This window comes from Poecilia latipinna, unplaced genomic scaffold, assembly GCF_001443285.1.
Source record: "Poecilia latipinna isolate Pla-1442-1.1 unplaced genomic scaffold, P_latipinna-1.0 Scaffold1066, whole genome shotgun sequence".
NCBI classification, from domain to species: domain Eukaryota; kingdom Metazoa; phylum Chordata; class Actinopteri; order Cyprinodontiformes; family Poeciliidae; genus Poecilia; species Poecilia latipinna.
Window position 1 is genome coordinate 116,628 of NW_015113682.1, and position 19,112 is coordinate 135,739.

At 37.2% G+C, this 19,112-nt stretch overlaps 1 protein-coding gene across 1 annotated transcript in view; it reads left to right on the plus strand.

Moving 5' to 3' along the window:
• whrna (whirlin a) overlaps positions 1–19,112 on the plus strand; it is a 146,154-nt gene that overhangs the window by 105,086 nt on the left and 21,956 nt on the right. Inside the window, exons 6-8 of the mRNA XM_015051789.1 lie at positions 15,449–15,661; positions 15,822–16,043; positions 17,070–17,102. Coding sequence (XP_014907275.1) covers positions 15,449–15,661; positions 15,822–16,043; positions 17,070–17,102 — 468 coding nt within the window. The remainder of the gene's footprint in view (positions 1–15,448; positions 15,662–15,821; positions 16,044–17,069; positions 17,103–19,112) is intronic.

The following is a 19,112-nucleotide window of genomic DNA, read 5'->3' on the forward strand; positions in this document are numbered from 1 at the left end:
GCTGTCGCTGATTATCTCAGCGCCACTTTCCCTCCGCTTTGACTTTGGCTGCGACTTTGTGAAGAGAATGTCGAAATGGCAGGAAAGTTGGAAGCGACAGCAGCTGACGGCAGCGAAGAGGAAGGAGAGAGGAGAGCTCACGTTTTATTAGGGAGACTCTGATGGACAGTTTGGGTCCAACAGAACCGGACGCCGCAGTGAAGGAGGCCGGATGTGTGAGATCAAAGTTTCAAATTTAAATTAACTTATTGGTTTTGTTTCGATCTGCTGGCAGAAGTGGAGGCCAAACGTTATGTTAAACGCACTTGGAGAAACAAAAACGACATTTTAGACAAACTTTTTGTGCTTTTTTAATATTTTATTTGCTCAAAATTAACAAAATTATGATTATTATTATAATTGTTTATACAGAACATAAGATTTGCTTTTGGGAAAAAGTAGCCTGGTGATTCTAGTTACTCCAGAATAAATGAGATGAAAGCAAAAANTGGCTAATGTTAGCTAATGTTAGCTGCTTTTCGGATTACTGGTACTAATTGAAATGTGTATTAGTGTGTTATGTTAACTCGACACCGTTCATACATGGAAAACAAGACTTGTTTTAAAAAGGCAAAAGTTTTACTTTTTTACAGTTTTCTCCTGCTAGTTCAATGGAAACTAGTTTAGCAATAAGCTAACCTACGTATATTCCTGCTTTAGTATTCATGGATTTTTCTTTGGGATGTAATTCCAAATTATTTGCAGAAAATTTGCCTCTTTGCTGAATATTTTCAGCAAACATATTTGGGCACCTTGGGAAGCTGAAATATTTAGCTGCAGCGCTACTGGTGTGTTTAGTAGATGTTAGCTTCTGTGGTAGCACCAGGACAGGCTCCACTGTTCATATAATGACAGTGATTAAACATTAAAACAGGAAGTTTAAAGCATTTTTAGAAATGGTTTCAAATATTCGACGGTTTTAGCGTCTTCAGTTGGTTCTGGTAAATAAGTTATTTAGTTAGTCATAGCTTTTTAATACTGCTGGCATAAATTAGTCCATGTTGACTTTATCATAAAATCCAACAAGTAGAGGCAGGAAGCCATGGAGGCTCCATTGTCACAAACACTTCTATAGATTCCCTAATTATCCAAGTAGAAAAACCATTTGTTGGACCCTTTCAAGCCTGCTGATTTGCTAATTGAAAAAGTAAACGTCTTTTGACTCTGCAGCATGAATTAAATTGAATCCCTAATCTTCAAAACTCAGCATCAGTTAGCTCCATGTTAATCCATTTCTGTTCCAGGCGACACAAGCTTTATTTTTAGCTGTTGAGGCGCGTTGTGATGGTAAAATCCTACTGTTGTGAACGTCAGGATAGCGGCGTGTAAGCCACTAATCCTCCTCCGTATGACAGGAAGATCTCCTCCTTTTTGTTTCTGTACATATAAAACCTCTGAATTAAAGCCGGTTGCTGCTGTTTTGGGGGTGTCCTCAGTTTGACCCCAGGCCCCGAGGCAAATAACCCGTCTCCATCAGCTCGCCTGTTAATAGGCTTTCCCCGAGCGGCGCCGCGGCGCCGCGGCCAGAGGTGCTGCTCGAAACGTTAACAAGGACTGTGTTCCCGCTAAGCCTCCTGGAAGCAGGAACCATATCTGGATGAGCCGGCGGGCTGCACAGAGGGAAGTGGATTAATAATTGAATTATTTACACCTGTTCTTTCTGCTCGCTGTGGCATGTCGGCGTGTCCTGCTGCGGTTTATCAGGACGGTTGCTGGAATCGCAAGCTGGGTTTTACTCACTTCATTCAGGTTTCTGGGCAGGCAGTCGCTGGGTTTCCATTAGAAATGTGGGCAAATATTTGTATTAATATCAGAAAAAAAGTATTTCTCCATAGTGGTGTTTGGAAATTACATTCAAATCACATGTAAATAAGTTCGTTCACATGATAAATTGTTAGAACTCGCGGCAGCGACGGATGTAAACAGTTGAGCCAATCAGAGGAGATGTCAGTGTCTGACTCAGGGCGCTTTACGCAACAAGCTCCACCTACTTTGGAGCTGCTACGTTTGCGGCGTTTTTGGGAAATTGTAGTCGTAGGTTTTACAGAAGAGCTACAGATTTAGTGTGTTTAAATAATGCACAAATTTTTATGACCTGTCTGATGCTGAGAGTTTGTAAAAAAAAAAAACCCAAAACAAACCATTTTCCTTCTGTTACTTCCTGTCATCTTTGTCATTTCCAGCAGTAGTAACTTCCTGTTGTTGATCACATGGCTCACATGGTGCAAAAAGTGTTTCCACTGCAGTTTTATGAAACAAATCTGTTTCTGAAAAACCACCTCACCTGGCAGAAAAACCTTTTATCGGTAAATAGAGATTTTACAGCAGGATGTTGAGTGTTTATACCACCGTTTATCATTTATCATGAAAAATTTCGTACGCCAAGAATTTCTATTTGTCATCATAAATTTTAGTTGATGTAAAAAAAAACTGACTGAAATATTATTTTTAATATTTTCTGCACCGTTTTTACGCCGATCCAATATTCATATTTTTATTGTTTTTTTATTGAAAATAATTATTTCTAAATCTTGAAAAGAAGTTGAGCAGAAATTGTGAAATAAGTAAAAATTAGATGTGTAAATATAAATAATGTGGGACATTCACTCCTTTTTAAAGGTTCTGCTTTTATCTTTTATTATTATGAAGATATACATATAGATTATTTTACTTATTAATTTTTCTGGTATTTTACTTGTTTGAAATAAATGTTTCATTTCATCTGTTAATGTGAAAATCTGTTCTATTATGTTCAGAATAAGAAAAAAGTTTAAGTTTTGCTCCAAAATGGAAAAACTTAAAAACCTGTCAGGCTTATGAATAATTTTAGATTTCATTTTAGTTTCTCTTCATTTTATTTTATCTTACATGTGACAAACTGTTCTGCAGCTTTGATATCAGAATAAATTATGTAGTATTTTTTTAAGAGGCTGAAACTTTATTTGCATATCCACTCCTTTTAAGTTCAAACTTTACATTCAAACTTGACTTCAAAGTAAATTCATCAAATTAAAAACAACCATAACTGGTTTGATTTACTTAAATGAAATCAGTTGGACTAAATGGCTTGTAACATTTTGTGTTTTAATTTTTAGTAAATATTAATAGGAACTGATGCTATTAAGGAAATATTAATAATTTTGCCTCAGTAGATTCTTGGTACGTTGCATTTATTCAGCCTGGCTGTGAGTTAAAGAGGAAACAAGTGAGTATTTACAACCATTTCAACCATTTTCCCTCCTTCAGCTTCTCTTCTCCCAAAATGTGAATTTATATCACGAGTTCATTCCACCGCTGAATATTTTAGTGACAAAAGTAATTACCTTCTTCCTCCAGCCATGCATGGCGGCGTGCTGAGATCAGACAGAGCAGCAGCAGAGAAACGGTTCAGTTTGCAGGTTTTTATTTTCTGGAAACCAAACGAGGTGACAGGAAATGATTCTGGTTTCCCTGCAGACGTTTCCCAGTCGAGCTCTAAGTTAGAAACGCACAATAAAGCTGGGATGAAGAGGAATATCTGTGTTTAGTTTCTACTGCAAATATCTTGGTTGAAGTCAATAATTCATTAACACTGATGAAAACGTTTTGGCTCCACTTGCAGATTTCCTAACTTATAGTGGGGAAAATGTCTTGTTATAAATGAAATAATCAGCACTTTTTCATCAATGTTGAAACTTTATTTATTTAAAACAAGCTCATATTGTAAGTTACTTTTATCTTATTTCAAGTTTACTAAGTGAAAATACTGCAGTGTGCTTCTACTTTAATATTCGTAAATATTAAGAAATTATTGACTTAAACCAGCAAGTTAGTTTCTTATTTCAAGTTTAATAAGATATTTGCAGTAGAAACATAACAAAAATATTTGGTAAGATTTTGTTTTTTGCAGTGAAGTCCCCAAAAACACACAAGTTGCACTGTAAAAACACAAATCTTAAGTATTTTTAGTCTAACTCCGAATGCAGATATTTTAGTTCACTTGAAATAAAACAAAACTAACTTAAAAGTAACGTTTCAGAAAAATATATTAGCTTTTTTCCAGTAAATAATTAAATATTAAATAAAAAGGACTAGTTCTGTGGCAACTTATTTCACTTTTAAGACATTTTTACAAGAAGTGAAAACATCTTCCATTGAATTAGTGATTTTTATAAATACAATAATTATTTACTGAAAACAAATTCCTATGTCTTGCTGAAACTAAGTTAGTTTTCTAAGATATTTGCACTAGAAACACAAAAATACTTGGTAAGATTTTGAGTTTTTGCAGTGTTAATAATCAATAATCTGCTACTTCAGGTTTTGTGATTCTTGTTATTGATTTATTTTATTGTTTCTGAAATGTTTGGAAGGGAAGGACTTCAGGTTTTTCCACAACCAGAGCAGGTAGATTTAATAAATAATAAAATCTACCATAAAAAGGTCAAAAAGGTCAAATGTTTTATGTTTCCTACGACGTTTCCTGTCAACTTTAAAATTCCTGTTGGCGTTTTCTGGTATTTTTTCAGTTAGACTTCATCTGAAAAGCTTAAATATTTTCAGCTGTTTGTGTGTTGAACACATTTAAGTTGCATCAGATCTGCTTGGTGAATTCGTGACTAAAACTCAGGTTAGTTTTTACCGACAGCAGAAACATGGGAGCCATTTTCCTTCAGACCAGCGTCTCGTTGGTTGTGTCTACAGAAAGGCTCATTACTGGCAGCTGAAGGTTCAGTTCAAGGTGTTTTAGTGTGAACGTTATTACTCCTCGTCTGCAGCCTGAACTCTTTGATCCGACGCTAAATTACTTTAAAGCCGCGTACGAACCAGCAGAGCAGTTTTAATCCTAATTATTTCCTTTGACCAAAGGCCCCGAGCTGCAGCTGCGACAATGGCCTCGCTCTGATTCATTAAACATTTCACACACCTCCACCTCTCTCTGACCTCTCACCTCTGACCCCATGCATGTATCAGTGTCTGCCCGCTCCGCCCTCGCCGCCTTGCTCGGCCCCTCCCACCACGCCTCTCTTCTCCGCTCCGTCCCCGCAGGTCGGCGACCAGATCCTGGAGGTCAACGGCCACAACTTCCTGAGCATCCCGCACGACGAGGCCGTCCGCGTGCTGAAGTCGTCGCGCCACCTCATGATGACGGTGAAGGACGTGGGACGGCTGCCGCACGCCCGGACGGTGGTGGGCGAGACCAAGTGGATCGCCAGCTCGCAGATCGCAGAGAGCTCCGCCAACAGCAGCGTGGCCAGGTCAGCTTCGCCTGCGGGATCTGATCTGGTTCCTGACGCTTTGGGCCGTCAAAACTCTTCTCACATGGGCCAAAACTGGGAGGTCAGATTGGATCCCTGGTCAAAAAAGTAACAGAGAAGAAGGGAACAAAAAAAATGAAAAAATGATCAAAATACTGACTTTTTAGGCCTGGTGTCTCCAAACTCTGTAGGTCAAAATGAGGTCAAATTGGATCCCTGGTCAAAAAAGTAACGGGGAAGAATGGAGCCAAAATACAGATTAATACATTATTAGAAATACATTAAAAATGCAAAATAATTCAGTGGTTAATTGGAGATTTTTACTTGCAGATTTTGAACCATGTGAAGCCAAAAAGAAGAGTTTTTGGTACAACATATTTACAGACAATTTTTTTTATCTCAAATTCAAAATGTATATTTTTGCACCTTTTTGGCTTAATTACTGCTCTGAATATGTTATTCTTTGTGGAAACTGCCTTTTTCTGAGTCTGTATATTCACGTTAGCGATTAATCGATTACTACAGATTAGCTGACGATTATTTCAGTAATCGATTAATCGCAAATAATCCGATTAATCATTTCAGCCTTACTGTATTGCATTCATAAATGAGTAAATATGTGGATCATTTTCTTTGTTTTACACTTTTGAAGTGATAATAATTTAATTTAATTTAATTTAGAGAATAAAACTGATTTATGTTTCAGTTTTGTCAAAAATAATACATGCCCAGGAATTAAGATGTTATTTTATAACTCTGTTCATTTTTTTGGTATTTTGTAATTTATTCTCTCATTCTACGAGGATATTTCAGGAAAATTAGAAAGTAATATACTTTTAAAGCGTCAGCTGGTTAAATTTAAATCTTTAAACTAAGTGTTTTAATACATCACCAGAGGGAGTGAAGTGAGTTTTGGCTTACGGTGTTTCCTCACAGCATTTATTTTATTTTAGACGTCTGTTTGTTGTATTTCACTCCAACCAGACGTCTGAAAACTTTCACTCTTCTCACGTTTCCCCTTCAACCATTTCAGAGAGAGAAGGAGAAAATAATGGTGCTTTGTGGTTTACATTTGCGTGTCTTCGCTCCGAATGCATTGAGGAAAATGGCTTGGAGACATTTTCCCGTTGCAGCGTCTCTCTGAACAACAGTTTCAGAGGCAGCAGCTGAGATGCAGCCTCAGAATGAGAGGCGCTGTGCATTCATGAGGATGGACGAGGAATCTGCTACGAAAGATGAAAAGCTGCCAGTCAACACGTTTCAAATGTTCCTTTCATCTTTAAAATATGTGCATAGAAAGCTGAGCTCAGCTCAATTTGTTTTCATTTTTTGTTAAAGTGAACATTTGTTTTACATGCATAAAGATGCTTTACGTTTTAGTAAGTTTGGTCTAAATAAGGCTCTTATTAATATATTTTTGTAAACATGGATGAATTGGAGTTAAATGACACAAAATAAAAATGAAGGTCTAGTTTTAAATATACCAGCAAAAAAGAGTAAAAAAATACAAAATTTGAAATAACTTTTTACATTAAATTAGATGAAATTGTGGCAGTTTGGATGTCTGAATAAATGTCCAAAATAAGATTTCAGACATTTTTATTTTGCTAATATTACTGAAGAATGTTTTTGTGTGTAATTATTTTTGATTAATTAGTAAAAAAAAGAAGAAGTTTAGTTATATTTTGATAGTCTCAGCATTTTTAAAAGATAGAAGCGATCTTTTTATCATGTATTAAATGCCATGTTTTCTCCTGTCATCATCAGTTTCTGCTGTTTGTTTCTCTTTAGCTTCTGTGTGGATCAAGGAGCTTCTGCAGCAGGAAAGGTGAGATTTTTATCTGCCTGTGATCTGAACAAACATCGTGAACGATGTTCAGGACCAGCGATGATGTTTGTTTCTGATTTTATCTGAAACAATGTTGTAAAGCCACACAGTTTCTCCTCTGCTGCTGTAATGTTTGCATAAAGTTACACTAATAAGCAGCAGAAAAACAAACATATTTGATACGTATTTTTACAATTGATTTGATATTTTCCATGTTTTGAGTTCATCAATGGGGTATATTTCCTTTATGGTGGTAATTTTCTGCTGCATCAACCAAAATAACTTTTATTTTTTCAGTCATTAATAGTAATTATAACTTTCCTCACAGGACGATTCTGGTTCTGTTTGACTCCAACTAAACCAGTAAACAACTTACTGGTTATTTTCAGAACCAGTAATTATTTGTTTATTTTTTTCAAAGAATAGAAAAGGAATTGTTAATAAATAAAATGCCTGGAATACGTGTAACTAATCTCCAGTTAATGTTGGGGCTTTTCTTCATTATAACTCAATTAATCATGAAATAGTTTGAGACTAAAATATTCTGTAGTTTCTGCCACTGTTGATATATTATTGATCTCATATAGTTTATATTTATGACTTTCATCATGGCCTGCTGTCGATATTTACTTCACTACATTTTATTTTAGACACATTTGATTGCTAATTGTTAGCTGAGAATGCTAAAAACAGGTAAAACTAAAATTAAAGCCAAATAATTGCCATCAAGCCAAATCATGTCAGCTTTTTCTCAAATTATTGCAATAGTTTAAATGCCTTCTATAACAAAATTATTGCGAATTGCAGCAATTTAAAAGCATAAAATGTAAGAAATGACAAGAATCCCAGTGATGAACCTTGTGGAACCTCACAATACATTTATTATGGATTTGTGACTCAAATAAAAGTAAAACTGCAAAACATTTAACCAACAAATCTACATCATGTATTTCAACATATTGAAACTTTGTATGGTTTCAGTTTCTTTTGTGATATTTAAGGAGGTGAAAAACTTTTTAAAGATGTAAAAATTCACCTGTTTTCCTGAATGTAGTTATTCACAAAGTATTTTTGTAACATTCACTCAGACGCTCCCTGATTTACATTTAAATGTTGCTAATTTATCCAAAAATGAGCCGTTTGTCCAGTTCATCTGACTTTAGTTATGTGAACATTTTCAAATGTTTCGTTGCTGATACAACCGAAAACTAAACCCTGGAATAATTTCATGTTAATGTAGAGACATTAAATCAGACTGAAACGTCTCAGGACCGCATGGATGAGCAGCAGCTCAAGGTCAGAGTGGAGCTAATGGGACCGTTGGGGATTTAACATCAAAACCGCAGTAAAATAATCCACATTTCACCTTTTGCTCTAAATATAATGTTTCAGGGATCACTGCTGCGTGGCAAACTTTTAAAAATCTAAGCAAATATTCCCCGAAGCTGTCGCTGATTATCTCAGCGCCACTTTCCCTCCGCTTTGACTTTGGCTGCGACTTTGTGAAGAGAATGTCGAAATGGCAGGAAAGTTGGAAGCGACAGCAGCTGACGGCAGCGAAGAGGAAGGAGAGAGGAGAGCTCACGTTTTATTAGGGAGACTCTGATGGACAGTTTGGGTCCAACAGAACCGGACGCCGCAGTGAAGGAGGCCGGATGTGTGAGATCAAAGTTTCAAATTTAAATTAACTTATTGGTTTTGTTTCGATCTGCTGGCAGAAGTGGAGGCCAAACGTTATGTTAAACGCACTTGGAGAAACAAAAACGACATTTTAGACAAACTTTTTGTGCTTTTTTAATATTTTATTTGCTCAAAATTAACAAAATTATGATTATTATTATAATTGTTTATACAGAACATAAGATTTGCTTTTGGGAAAAAGTAGCCTGGTGATTCTAGTTACTCCAGAATAAATGAGATGAAAGCAAAAACTTCATATTTTGTTTAGATTATTTTAAAAATGCAACATTTTTGTGGCTCCACATATTTCCATGTACTTACTTTATTTTTTATCCAGCTCCTATTTAAATTACTTTTAATTTCAAATGTGCCATAAAGTGTATATTTTGTAATATTTAACACTTTGAATAGAAGATGCTTGTCAACAAATAAGCAATCTCCCTTTGAGGATCAATAAGTTTTAGTTTGATTTACCTGAACATAAAAAAAACAACAAAAGCAATTATTTAAAGGTCACTGCATCCTTAAAACATCTTAAATTCATGTATCCAAATTTAAGGCCTTAAAATGTTTTCTTTCTTTTAAAATGATTTTTAAAAAGTAAGTTGGCCTTAAATACGTAAATCACAGGACTATTTAATCTCATTATTTATATCTATTTTATTTTCTTGAGGAACTTTTGAGGCTAGCGCTAACTCACTGCTAGCATACCATTGCTAATTAGCTAACTTTGTTGTGTCTCTATTGGATAAATGCTAATTTATTGCCAGTTTGATGGACGAAGTTCATATATTTTTGTGGAGATAAAAGTCCTGAATTTCTTTCTTAATGGTCTTAAAAAGTCTTAAATGTAAGTAGCTGAAACCTGCAGAAACCCAGTCATTAAAAAGTTATGCTTACTTCGCATTTAAAATAGCCGAATAGCATCCTTCTGGTTCCTAGACCAATCAAAACCCTTCAGAGAAGAACGCATCATGGCTGCCAACCAATCTGTGACATAAAATGCCCACGCAGATTGTAACAAATCCACAAAAGTTAAAATATTTGCAAGATTAAAGGAGAAGCAGGTTGATCAAAATGTCTGATTTGCTGGTTAATATTAAAATATGGCTGTAATTTCTGATTTTAAAGTGTTTTTCACAAACATTGCTTTGGTTATTGTGTTTTTTTTATCCACTTTGGATAAAATCTGGCTGTGACTTCCTGTTTCACCTGGCTCCATTTTTAGTTTGAAATCCTTGGCAGCATCTCAGTACGTGGGAATAGTTAACACTGCAACAAGTTTGTGTTATAAAATGTTAATGATTTGGCAAAGAGAAGACAAATTGTATGAATTTTTTATATTTGAGTGAGTAGAAAGCCTGCTTTTAAACTTTGTGGGCATGTTTCGGGAAGAGCTATTCATCTTCTCGGATGACAAGTCCCTCCTACACAAACCCAGATCCATAAACGCTTTTCCTTGATTGGTGTGGAAAAACGAAACTGGATCGCCACCAAGCCCTTAAAGACGGAGCAGAACACCAACGCTGGCTGCAGCTATTCACCACTCCCAGGTCTCTGCTTTCATGCTGGGAAAAGTTTTCTGCTGCCTTTCAATTTCCAATTTCTTCTTTCTGCTTCTTTTTAAATAAATATTCAGTTAATCTGAACTATGCTGATATATCTTCATCTTCATAAAGCAAAATATTGGGAGCATTTTAAAAATGTTTATTTACATTTAATCAATTAATTGTGATTAATCAATTATTTAAATAGTGTCAACTAATTCAGTTGTTTATTACTTGTTAGGTGGAGAATACAGACTTTTCAAAAAGGGAATTTGCTCAAAGATCAACACAGTCAGAGCTGAAATTAAGCTGGAACTGAATACAAATATCAACATTTTGCTTTTAAGATTAAAATAGTCTACACTAAACTAATGCTGTTTTGAATTTTAGGTAATAAAATTTATATTTTCTTATTTTAAAAAGGGATTGATTAATTTGTTTATTTGAATTTCTTATACTGCATGAAAAAGAGTTTATTGGTGAAATAAAATCTGTACAATGGGCCAATTTTCTCGTCCGATTAATCGATTAATACTTAGTACAATCGATTAGTCAAATACTAAAATAATTGTTAGCTGTAGCTCTAAAATATATGACAGTATATCACATAAATATATATATTATAATACATCATATAATAATACATTGCTTTGTAAAATTAGCAGGATATGAATACCCATGAAATATATTGTCACGTTTTGTTCCTTTAGCGTTTTGTTGCTAACTTAGTTAGCTTAAATGGGCTGAAAGAAGATTGTGACAACATGAAGTAATCTTGATATATTGTTAAAGTACATCTTCTAACACATTTCTAAATATTACATAAAATAATTTAATTGGTAAAATGAAAAATCTGCAGAATGTCCCAATTTTCTCATCCGATTAATCATTAGTACAATCGATTAATCGATTACTAAAATAGTCACTAGTTCCAGCCCTAAAATATATATTATTTAAATATGTATAGTATTTTATAATGTATAACTGTAATATTCTGTACATATTGTAATAAAGGAGCACACATATGTTTTGTTGCTAAAGGTTTCTTTAACGCTCTGTTGCTAAACTAGCTAGCTTAAATTGGCTGGGTACAGACATCTGGAAGAAGTTTGTGTCAACATGAAGTAATCTTGGTATGAAATGCAGCATGAGGAAAAATGAAATGCTGCAGTTTTCATGAAGAAGCTCAGAATGAGCCACTGAAGAGGCTGCTTTGTGCTAGCATGATGGAGCGAGTCTGGGGGCATTAAGAGGGGAAGATGTATAGCGCGAGGGCTTTGGGGCTTAGCGGGAAGCAGCAATGCGATAACTCAAGGCGCTGCCGCTCCTCCGTGTGTATCAGGCAGCCTGTGCTGGAGTCGACCCCCACAGCTAACCTCCCACCGCCGCAGCATCAATATTTATCTGCAGGTGGGTACACCGCTTAAACAAGCCACGAGGTTTCCGTCTCTGTCAGTTCTGAACTACATTTAGCCGTCCTCCACCTCCCTCCCAACTGGAACTGCAGCCTAAAGGCCAGAGCAGACAGATAAGCTAATTAATTAAGTGTAGGTCACACAGCAATTTTCAATCATTAGTTTCCCCCTGAACCCATTTGGGAGCTGATCTGCAGCAAATGGATGTGGTTTGAGAGACACCAGAAGGCTGCAGAGCAAAGGATGAGCAGAGCTGGTCAGGGTTTGTTGCTGGACATTCTGCCATCTCCTTGTTTCAGAGTCGCATCCAGATTATATCTGAACGTGGTTGTAACATGAACGGTATGGTTGGAACCAGTGGTGGGCTAACTTTAGCTTAGCGCTTTTGCTAACCTTGAAAACGTAGCGCACTCAGCTTCCCCAAAATTATTATTTTTGAATAAGTGCAGATTTAATTGGCTCCCTTGTAAAATTTCTATTAAATGAAGTTTGACCTCTGTGTTGAAGTTTTGGTTATGGACTGTTAAGAATACTTTAAGTAGTTAGACATTTATATTCATGCTCTTATCTTGAAGTGTGTGAAAACTATTTACACAGCAGTTTCCTCTCTTACCATGTTCTTTCTTTTCCTAGCTTACTCTGTTGCACACAAGAAACATTCAGGAACAAAATAAGACAGTTATAAAGATGAATGCAACATCTGAGGGCTTTAGAGAACATTTAAATATAATGTAAAAATAGAGAGTTGTAGCCTTTCAAAGTAAGATGTAACCCTCCTTCCAACGCAAATCTCCACTTACAGCATTCACACTGCATTTTCAGAGGAAATGCAAATGCTTCTAGTTTGAATTGAAGTTAGCGGTTTAGCATTAGCTCCTGTAGCACTTTAGCATTAGCTTAGCCAATGCCACTGTTTCCTAAAGGCCAGATTTTGCACTGAACGCAGCACCGAGGTTCAACAGAGAGGTTTTAGTCTTGATAATAATCATCTCACAAAGCTTTCATATTGTTGCATACAACCTTCCTTCAAACCCTAACTCCTTTAAATTGAAGTTAGCACTTTAGCATTAGCTTCCATAGCACTTTAGCGATAGCTAAGCATTCATATTGTTACATCTGAACCTCCTTCCAACCCTAATTGCAACTGTAAATCAATCATAATCCCAATTGATAGCATTCTCACTGCATTGTTGCAGGAAAGGTAAATGTTTCTAGTTTAAATTCAAGTTAGCGCTTTAGCATTAGCTTGTGTAGCAGTAGCTTAACCAATGCCAGTGTTTCCTAAAGGCCAGATTTTGCATTGAACGTGGCACTGAGGTTCAATAGAGAGGTTTTAATCTTTCATACAGTCTTGATAATCATCTCACAAAGCTTTCATATTGTTACATCCCTTCCTTGTAAGCTCAGAGGGCCTATTTGCTTGGCATACTGATGGATTGTTTGGCATTGAGCAGCCTGGACTGTAGATGAGTGCAGCGATGGAGCTGATCCAGCTTCAGACCATTTACACAGGACGTCCATTCCCTGGAAAACCGCATCCTCACGGTTAAAGTCTTATTAGCAGGTAACTCCAGGTTTTCCACTCCAGCTGAGTGACAACGATATTTATATATTTTAAAGCTCCCTGAAGTGTCGGTCCGCTCTGTAATCTGACAGCTATAGGCCGCTCTCATTCCCGGTGTGGTCCTGTCGCTGCGCTCCGCTGCGCCCTTGAGTTAAGTAACCGGAGTGCGGATGCTTTAAAGGAATCCTCACGGTAAGCTCTCCGGTTATTAGGATTCAGGCAGCGCAACGGCTCAATTCACCTTGGCCATGTCAAATTTTTTGGCTGCGCTCAAACGGGGGGACCTGCGACAAGCACAGCTGATAATGACAGCGAGAGCTGAAGATGAGGTGGGAGGGAGAAAAGAGGAAGGTTGCATCGGCTCTGTTTGCTCCTTTTGTTTTCATCTCTGCAAACAGAGTCAGGCACAGACCCGAAGCGTTGACTTTGAAGTGGTGTCTTTGATTAAGGAGTTAATTAAAGAATAGCTGCTTGTAGGCAAGAAGATAACGGAGAGAGGGGAGAAAATATGCAGGAAAAGGAGGAGATATGGAGCCGTGAAGTGATATTGACAGCTCAGAAGTTTCTGGATGACAGAGACGCCATCTGGCGCAGCGCTGACAGCTGTAACAAGGAGGGAAAAATCCCGCTGCCCACATGTGTGAACATCACAGCTTGTGTTGAGCAGCGAGCTGCGGTGCGAGCCAGCCAGGATAATGATAATGAATGAGGGAAAACAGGAAGTCGGAGGGTAATTTATACTTTTGGGATGAAAGTACAGTTCCAGTGTAAGTTGGTGAAGTTTATTTTTTCAGTTTATTTCCTCTTGTTCTTTTATTTTTACCCTCTTTGCCCTCCTTATTCATCCATTACTAAACTTCCGCTAGTGCGCTAACAGCGGAGCTAACTTTGCTAACTTTGATATTGCTTAGCGCTCTTAGCTTCTCCTAAATTAAATTGTAACATGTATCATTGACACATTGTGGGTGTCAACAAGGCTGAATTTAACACCTTAGCATTAGCTTTCGCTACATATTATGTTGGGAAAGCACTTTAGCATTAGCAGGACTAATGTTTTTAATTAGCATTTCAGCAATGGCACACCTGTGTTGATCTACATGAGCCATAATACCAGAGCTAAGTTTTTGCTTAGCAGTTTAGCGTTTTTGCTGACTTTTTAAAAATGTTTGGTGTGCTGATCCTGAATTTTGCCAGATAAATTCTAAAGTGATAATTTTTCTTGGCTCTATTTTTTCAGTTGAATAAAGTTCAATGTCAGTGTTGAAGTTTTAGTTATCGACTGTTAGCAATTAAAAATATTTACTTGTTTACTATTTATGCAGTAGTTTTCTTTTCTCCCGTTATTCATTGGTTCATTTTAAAATCTGCTGAAGTCTTGTGTGTTTTCTGACCAAAGCCGTACTGCAATCAAAAAGGCAAAATTAGCAACAGAATTAACAAAGCTCAGCACCTGTTAATCTGAAACTGAGTGAAAAGTCTGTTCAAAAAATCCCTTCTTGAATTGCAAACCATGCAGGTAGGTGTGTAATAACAGTTTTGACCCTGTTGAGGGTGATATACTATGTTTTAACACATATTGTGTTGTTATTGACATGGTTGAGTTTAGTGCTTTAGCATTAGCTTCTGCTAAATGCTACATCGGTATAGCGCTTTAGCATTAGCAGACCTATTGTCTATGATTATTGCCTCACTGTTTGGGCCACTAATGTTTTAGTGAGCGGGATCGAACATCAATTCTTGATTTGTTTCATGTTTGTGTTGCGTCAAAATTCACCTCGTTTACAGATGACATCGTGTTACATTTATCAGGAAATAACTTTAAATTCTCAAGAAAGAGCTGGAAATAAATAAATTTACACCTGATTACATCAAAATAGAGTGTTTAGTTTCAAGGTATTTCAGTGATCATTGTGGGTTTTTCCACCGTTAACAGAAGTTTTGTCTGTGTTTATATCATGTTTTGTTTTGTTTTTTAACTTTAACCTGCAGTCATGAGGAAGAGATAACCACTGAGAAATATTTGTTGCTTTATTGATATTAGTAGTTGGTTGATTATTCATGCTAGGAGCAACAAAACAAATCAAATCCAGAAAAGTCTGACCATAAAACCTTTGTGTTTCGCCTTCCACTGACTGCAGCCCGGGTTCTATAAGGGCGTTGCCGGCTCTCAGGTGACCCTGTCCAGCCTGGTCAACCAATCCCGCGCCATGCTGGAGGAGCAGGCGCGCCACCTGCTGACCGAAGCCGAGCGTCAGACCATGAGCTACTACGTGGAGGAGTACAGGGACGGACACATCGGCATCGAGCCGCTGGTCATGGCGCTGTTCGAGCTGCTCAACACGCACGCCAAGGTGAGCATCGATTATGATGTTTCAGCTGAGGCTTCCTGAGCTCTGCTGAGATTTAAAACCATGGCTTTTTGATTTCCATCGTCTTCATAGTGTTTAAGGCTGGAGAAATCGATTCAGAGTTGCTACTTCTTCATGCGTCTGCTTCTCTGTGTTTGCTCAGTTTTCCCTGCTGTCGGAGGTGAGAGGGCTGGTCACGCCGCAGGACCTGGAGCGCTTCGACGGGCTGGTGCTGCGGCGAGAGATCCAGGCCCTGAAGGCGCGGCAGGGGACGGCGGGCGGCGCCAACGCTCAGCCGGACTGCCTGTCCATGGTGTCGTTTCCAGACACGCTGACGTCGTCATCAGCCAGCTTCCTGACCAACACGACGCTCAGCTCTGCGCGGGTAGGCCAGCTTTACCAAGCTGTATATGATAAATTCACATTTCGTCTGGTTTTATACTTCCATTTGAATCTCGAATGCTTCTAAAATCAACACAAGCACCTTAATAAATCAATAGGTTGATGCTTTTTAGTGTCTAAAAAAAGAGTCGTTTCAAAATCCTCCCCATTGTTAAGTCACAGGTTTTCTGTTCATGTTATGTTTTTATTTGTAAGCAGTTTTGAGGCGCTGAGGGGAAACTTGAAACTGCTGCTGTGTCAGTTACTCAGCAGGTTGTTGCTAGGCAACCAAAGAGTGAGCGAATCAGTTGATTCCACCAAGCTAGGTTAGCTAGCAGCTAGGTTAGCTAGCTGAAGCATTTCCTCTGCCTACATCTCCCAGAATGCTTTGCAGTGAATATTCTATATAATGAATACTGAATATTCTATCAGATGTATTATCTATTGATATTGATCATGTGTCTATTATAATATATATTATTGATTTATTGTCCAGCTCTAGAAACTTTCAAGGCGTATTTTCAAAAACATTTGTTGTAATTTTGGCCTGAAATAAAACCCAGAAACACAATAATGATGCGATCACACTGCAGTCACTCGATCACATCGTATTTTATCCGACTTTTACGTCATTGATGCGTCATAATTCTGCGCCAGACGAAACCAGACTTGATAAATCTGGACGTAAACATTGGCTGAAAAAGCTTCAGTCATCAATGCTCCACAAAACGTCGTTTCCATTAGTTTTGCTTTCTTATGATTTTGCGTCTTAGATTTTATCACTGATTCTCAGTGAAATTTCTGTTGAGCTTGTTTTTATTTCCTGTCATCTCCAGTTTGCCTCAGATTGCCATTACTCCCAGTATTTCTGTAGAATATCTGTTTGGTAAAGACGCTGTGCTGATGCTCAGCTCGTCTGTGACACATTTCATTTTCCACCTGCTGAAACCAGAGTCGTCCCGGCTGATGATTATGGGTTTTCATTCCCCCAGTTTGTTGCTTTTAACCCGACCCGTCTCCCCTTCTGTAGGAGAGGCTGCTGTGGCTGATAGACATGATGGAGGTAGGATCTGCTGCTGAACATGATGAATGGCTTCCATCGCCAATGCAGAACAAACACCAGAACGACACAATTTAACGTCCCTGAGGCGAATCAGAAACACCGACGCACTGATTCCCATCTCACTTTGTGCTTTTGCTGTGACTTTGTTTGCTGTGTTTTTATCCTTCTTGGCTTTTTGTTTGCTCTCATTGCTTACAAGATCAGGATGTAAAGTAAATTATAGGTTATGAATAGAAAAAGAGTCTGATGTACGATTTCAGCATGCAAAGTGACGTTTCCAGCCTTTTGTGGAGTTATTTATTCTACAATGTTTTATTAGGGTCAGAAAAACATAATAATTACAAAAATCATTTCAAGAATAAAGTTGTATCAGTTAGTCGAACTATGAGAAGAAATTATAATAAGATAATAGAAGGAAGTCACACGACAGAAAGTTATATTATGAGAATAATAAATAGTCATAATACTATTAGAATAAAGTCGTAGTGTTATGAAAATAAAGTGGCATGACGGTAAGTCGAATTATGAGAAAAAGTCGTAATAATACGAGAAAAAAGTAACAATGCAGTAAAGTCGTACGACAAAAAGTAATTCTGAGAATAATTTAATGACAAAAAGTAGCAATGACAAGAAAACAAGTTGTTCAAAAAAGTCATAATTATGAGAATAAAGTTGTAATAATATGAGGAAAAACTAGTAATAATACAAGAATAAAGTCATAATATGTGACAGAAGTCGTGACAAAATGTCAGTATTCTTAAAATAAAGTTGAAAGAAAGAAGTAGTTCTGAAAATGTATTCGTATGATGGTATAAAGTCATTATAACAGAATAATCTCTTACTAACATGAGAATAAAACGTTAATATCCTGAGAATAAAGTCTGGGAACGTTTGGGTTCATTTTGTTTTTGGGTTCATATCAGAACAGTTCCATCGTCCGTCTGAATCAGTTCTGGGTTTTTAGGAGAAATAATTTTTTTCTTTTCGTTCCATTTCCTCAGGGTTTCATTCATCATTTTCCTCTCTGCCAAATCCAGCCGGACGCTTTATTACCAAAAAACTAAATATGACAGCAGCCATTACCTGAGGTCCATTCCATCGCCGCGTTGGTGCCACCAACCAAATGATCCTAATACATCTCGCATGCAGCCGGTGCAGAAAAACACTTTCCTTTTTCTGAGTCGTTCCAACAAGCTCCAGTAAAAACACATTTCAGCTCTTATCCTAATTTTATTCACAGTTTATAAACATTGGACCAACTGCAAAGCTTGAGCTTAAAGGTTACTGGTGTGTTTTTCTGACAGAGTTGACATAAAACAAATGGATCACCCTCACAGAGCGGTTAATCATTTATACCTCTCAGCCTTCACACCCTTTAAATAGGTCAGTTCGATAATAATTCACCTGCTGCCTCACGTCTGAGGAATCCAAAATTATGGGATGCCTCACAGGGAAAAGCATCATTCAGAGCAGAATCTGGATATTTTCAAGACTTGGGTAACTTCCTACGACTCTCAGAAGATTGTATTCAAATGAATGATGGCGGCCCGTCACCTACTGTCTATTTTTACAGCATTTATGTTTCACAGGCAGCAGCAGAAGATCCTGGCTGTCGATAATAATAAACCCAAAATAAGACAATAAAATAAATAGAGGAGCAAAATAAATACATAAGCTGACTCTGTCCTTTAATGGCCAACACAGTAGTTTGTCAGTGGAGAAGTTTTTGGAGAGTCATGTACATATTATTATTATTATTATTATTATTTATTTTCAGCTACGTTTTTGCATTTAAATATTTCCCTGAAATTTTGCAGCTCTGGACACAGAGCTACATTTGGGTTTCTGCTGCTTCTAAAAACAACCCAAGTGCTTTAAAAACTGATAACAAAAAAAACACCCAAGCCATTTTTGTTATCAGTTCATGTTTTTTGGTGTCTGGAAAACGAACCGTTTCCAAAACCTCGTAATTTTTGAGTCACATTCAACGGTTACCTAGCAACCCAAACA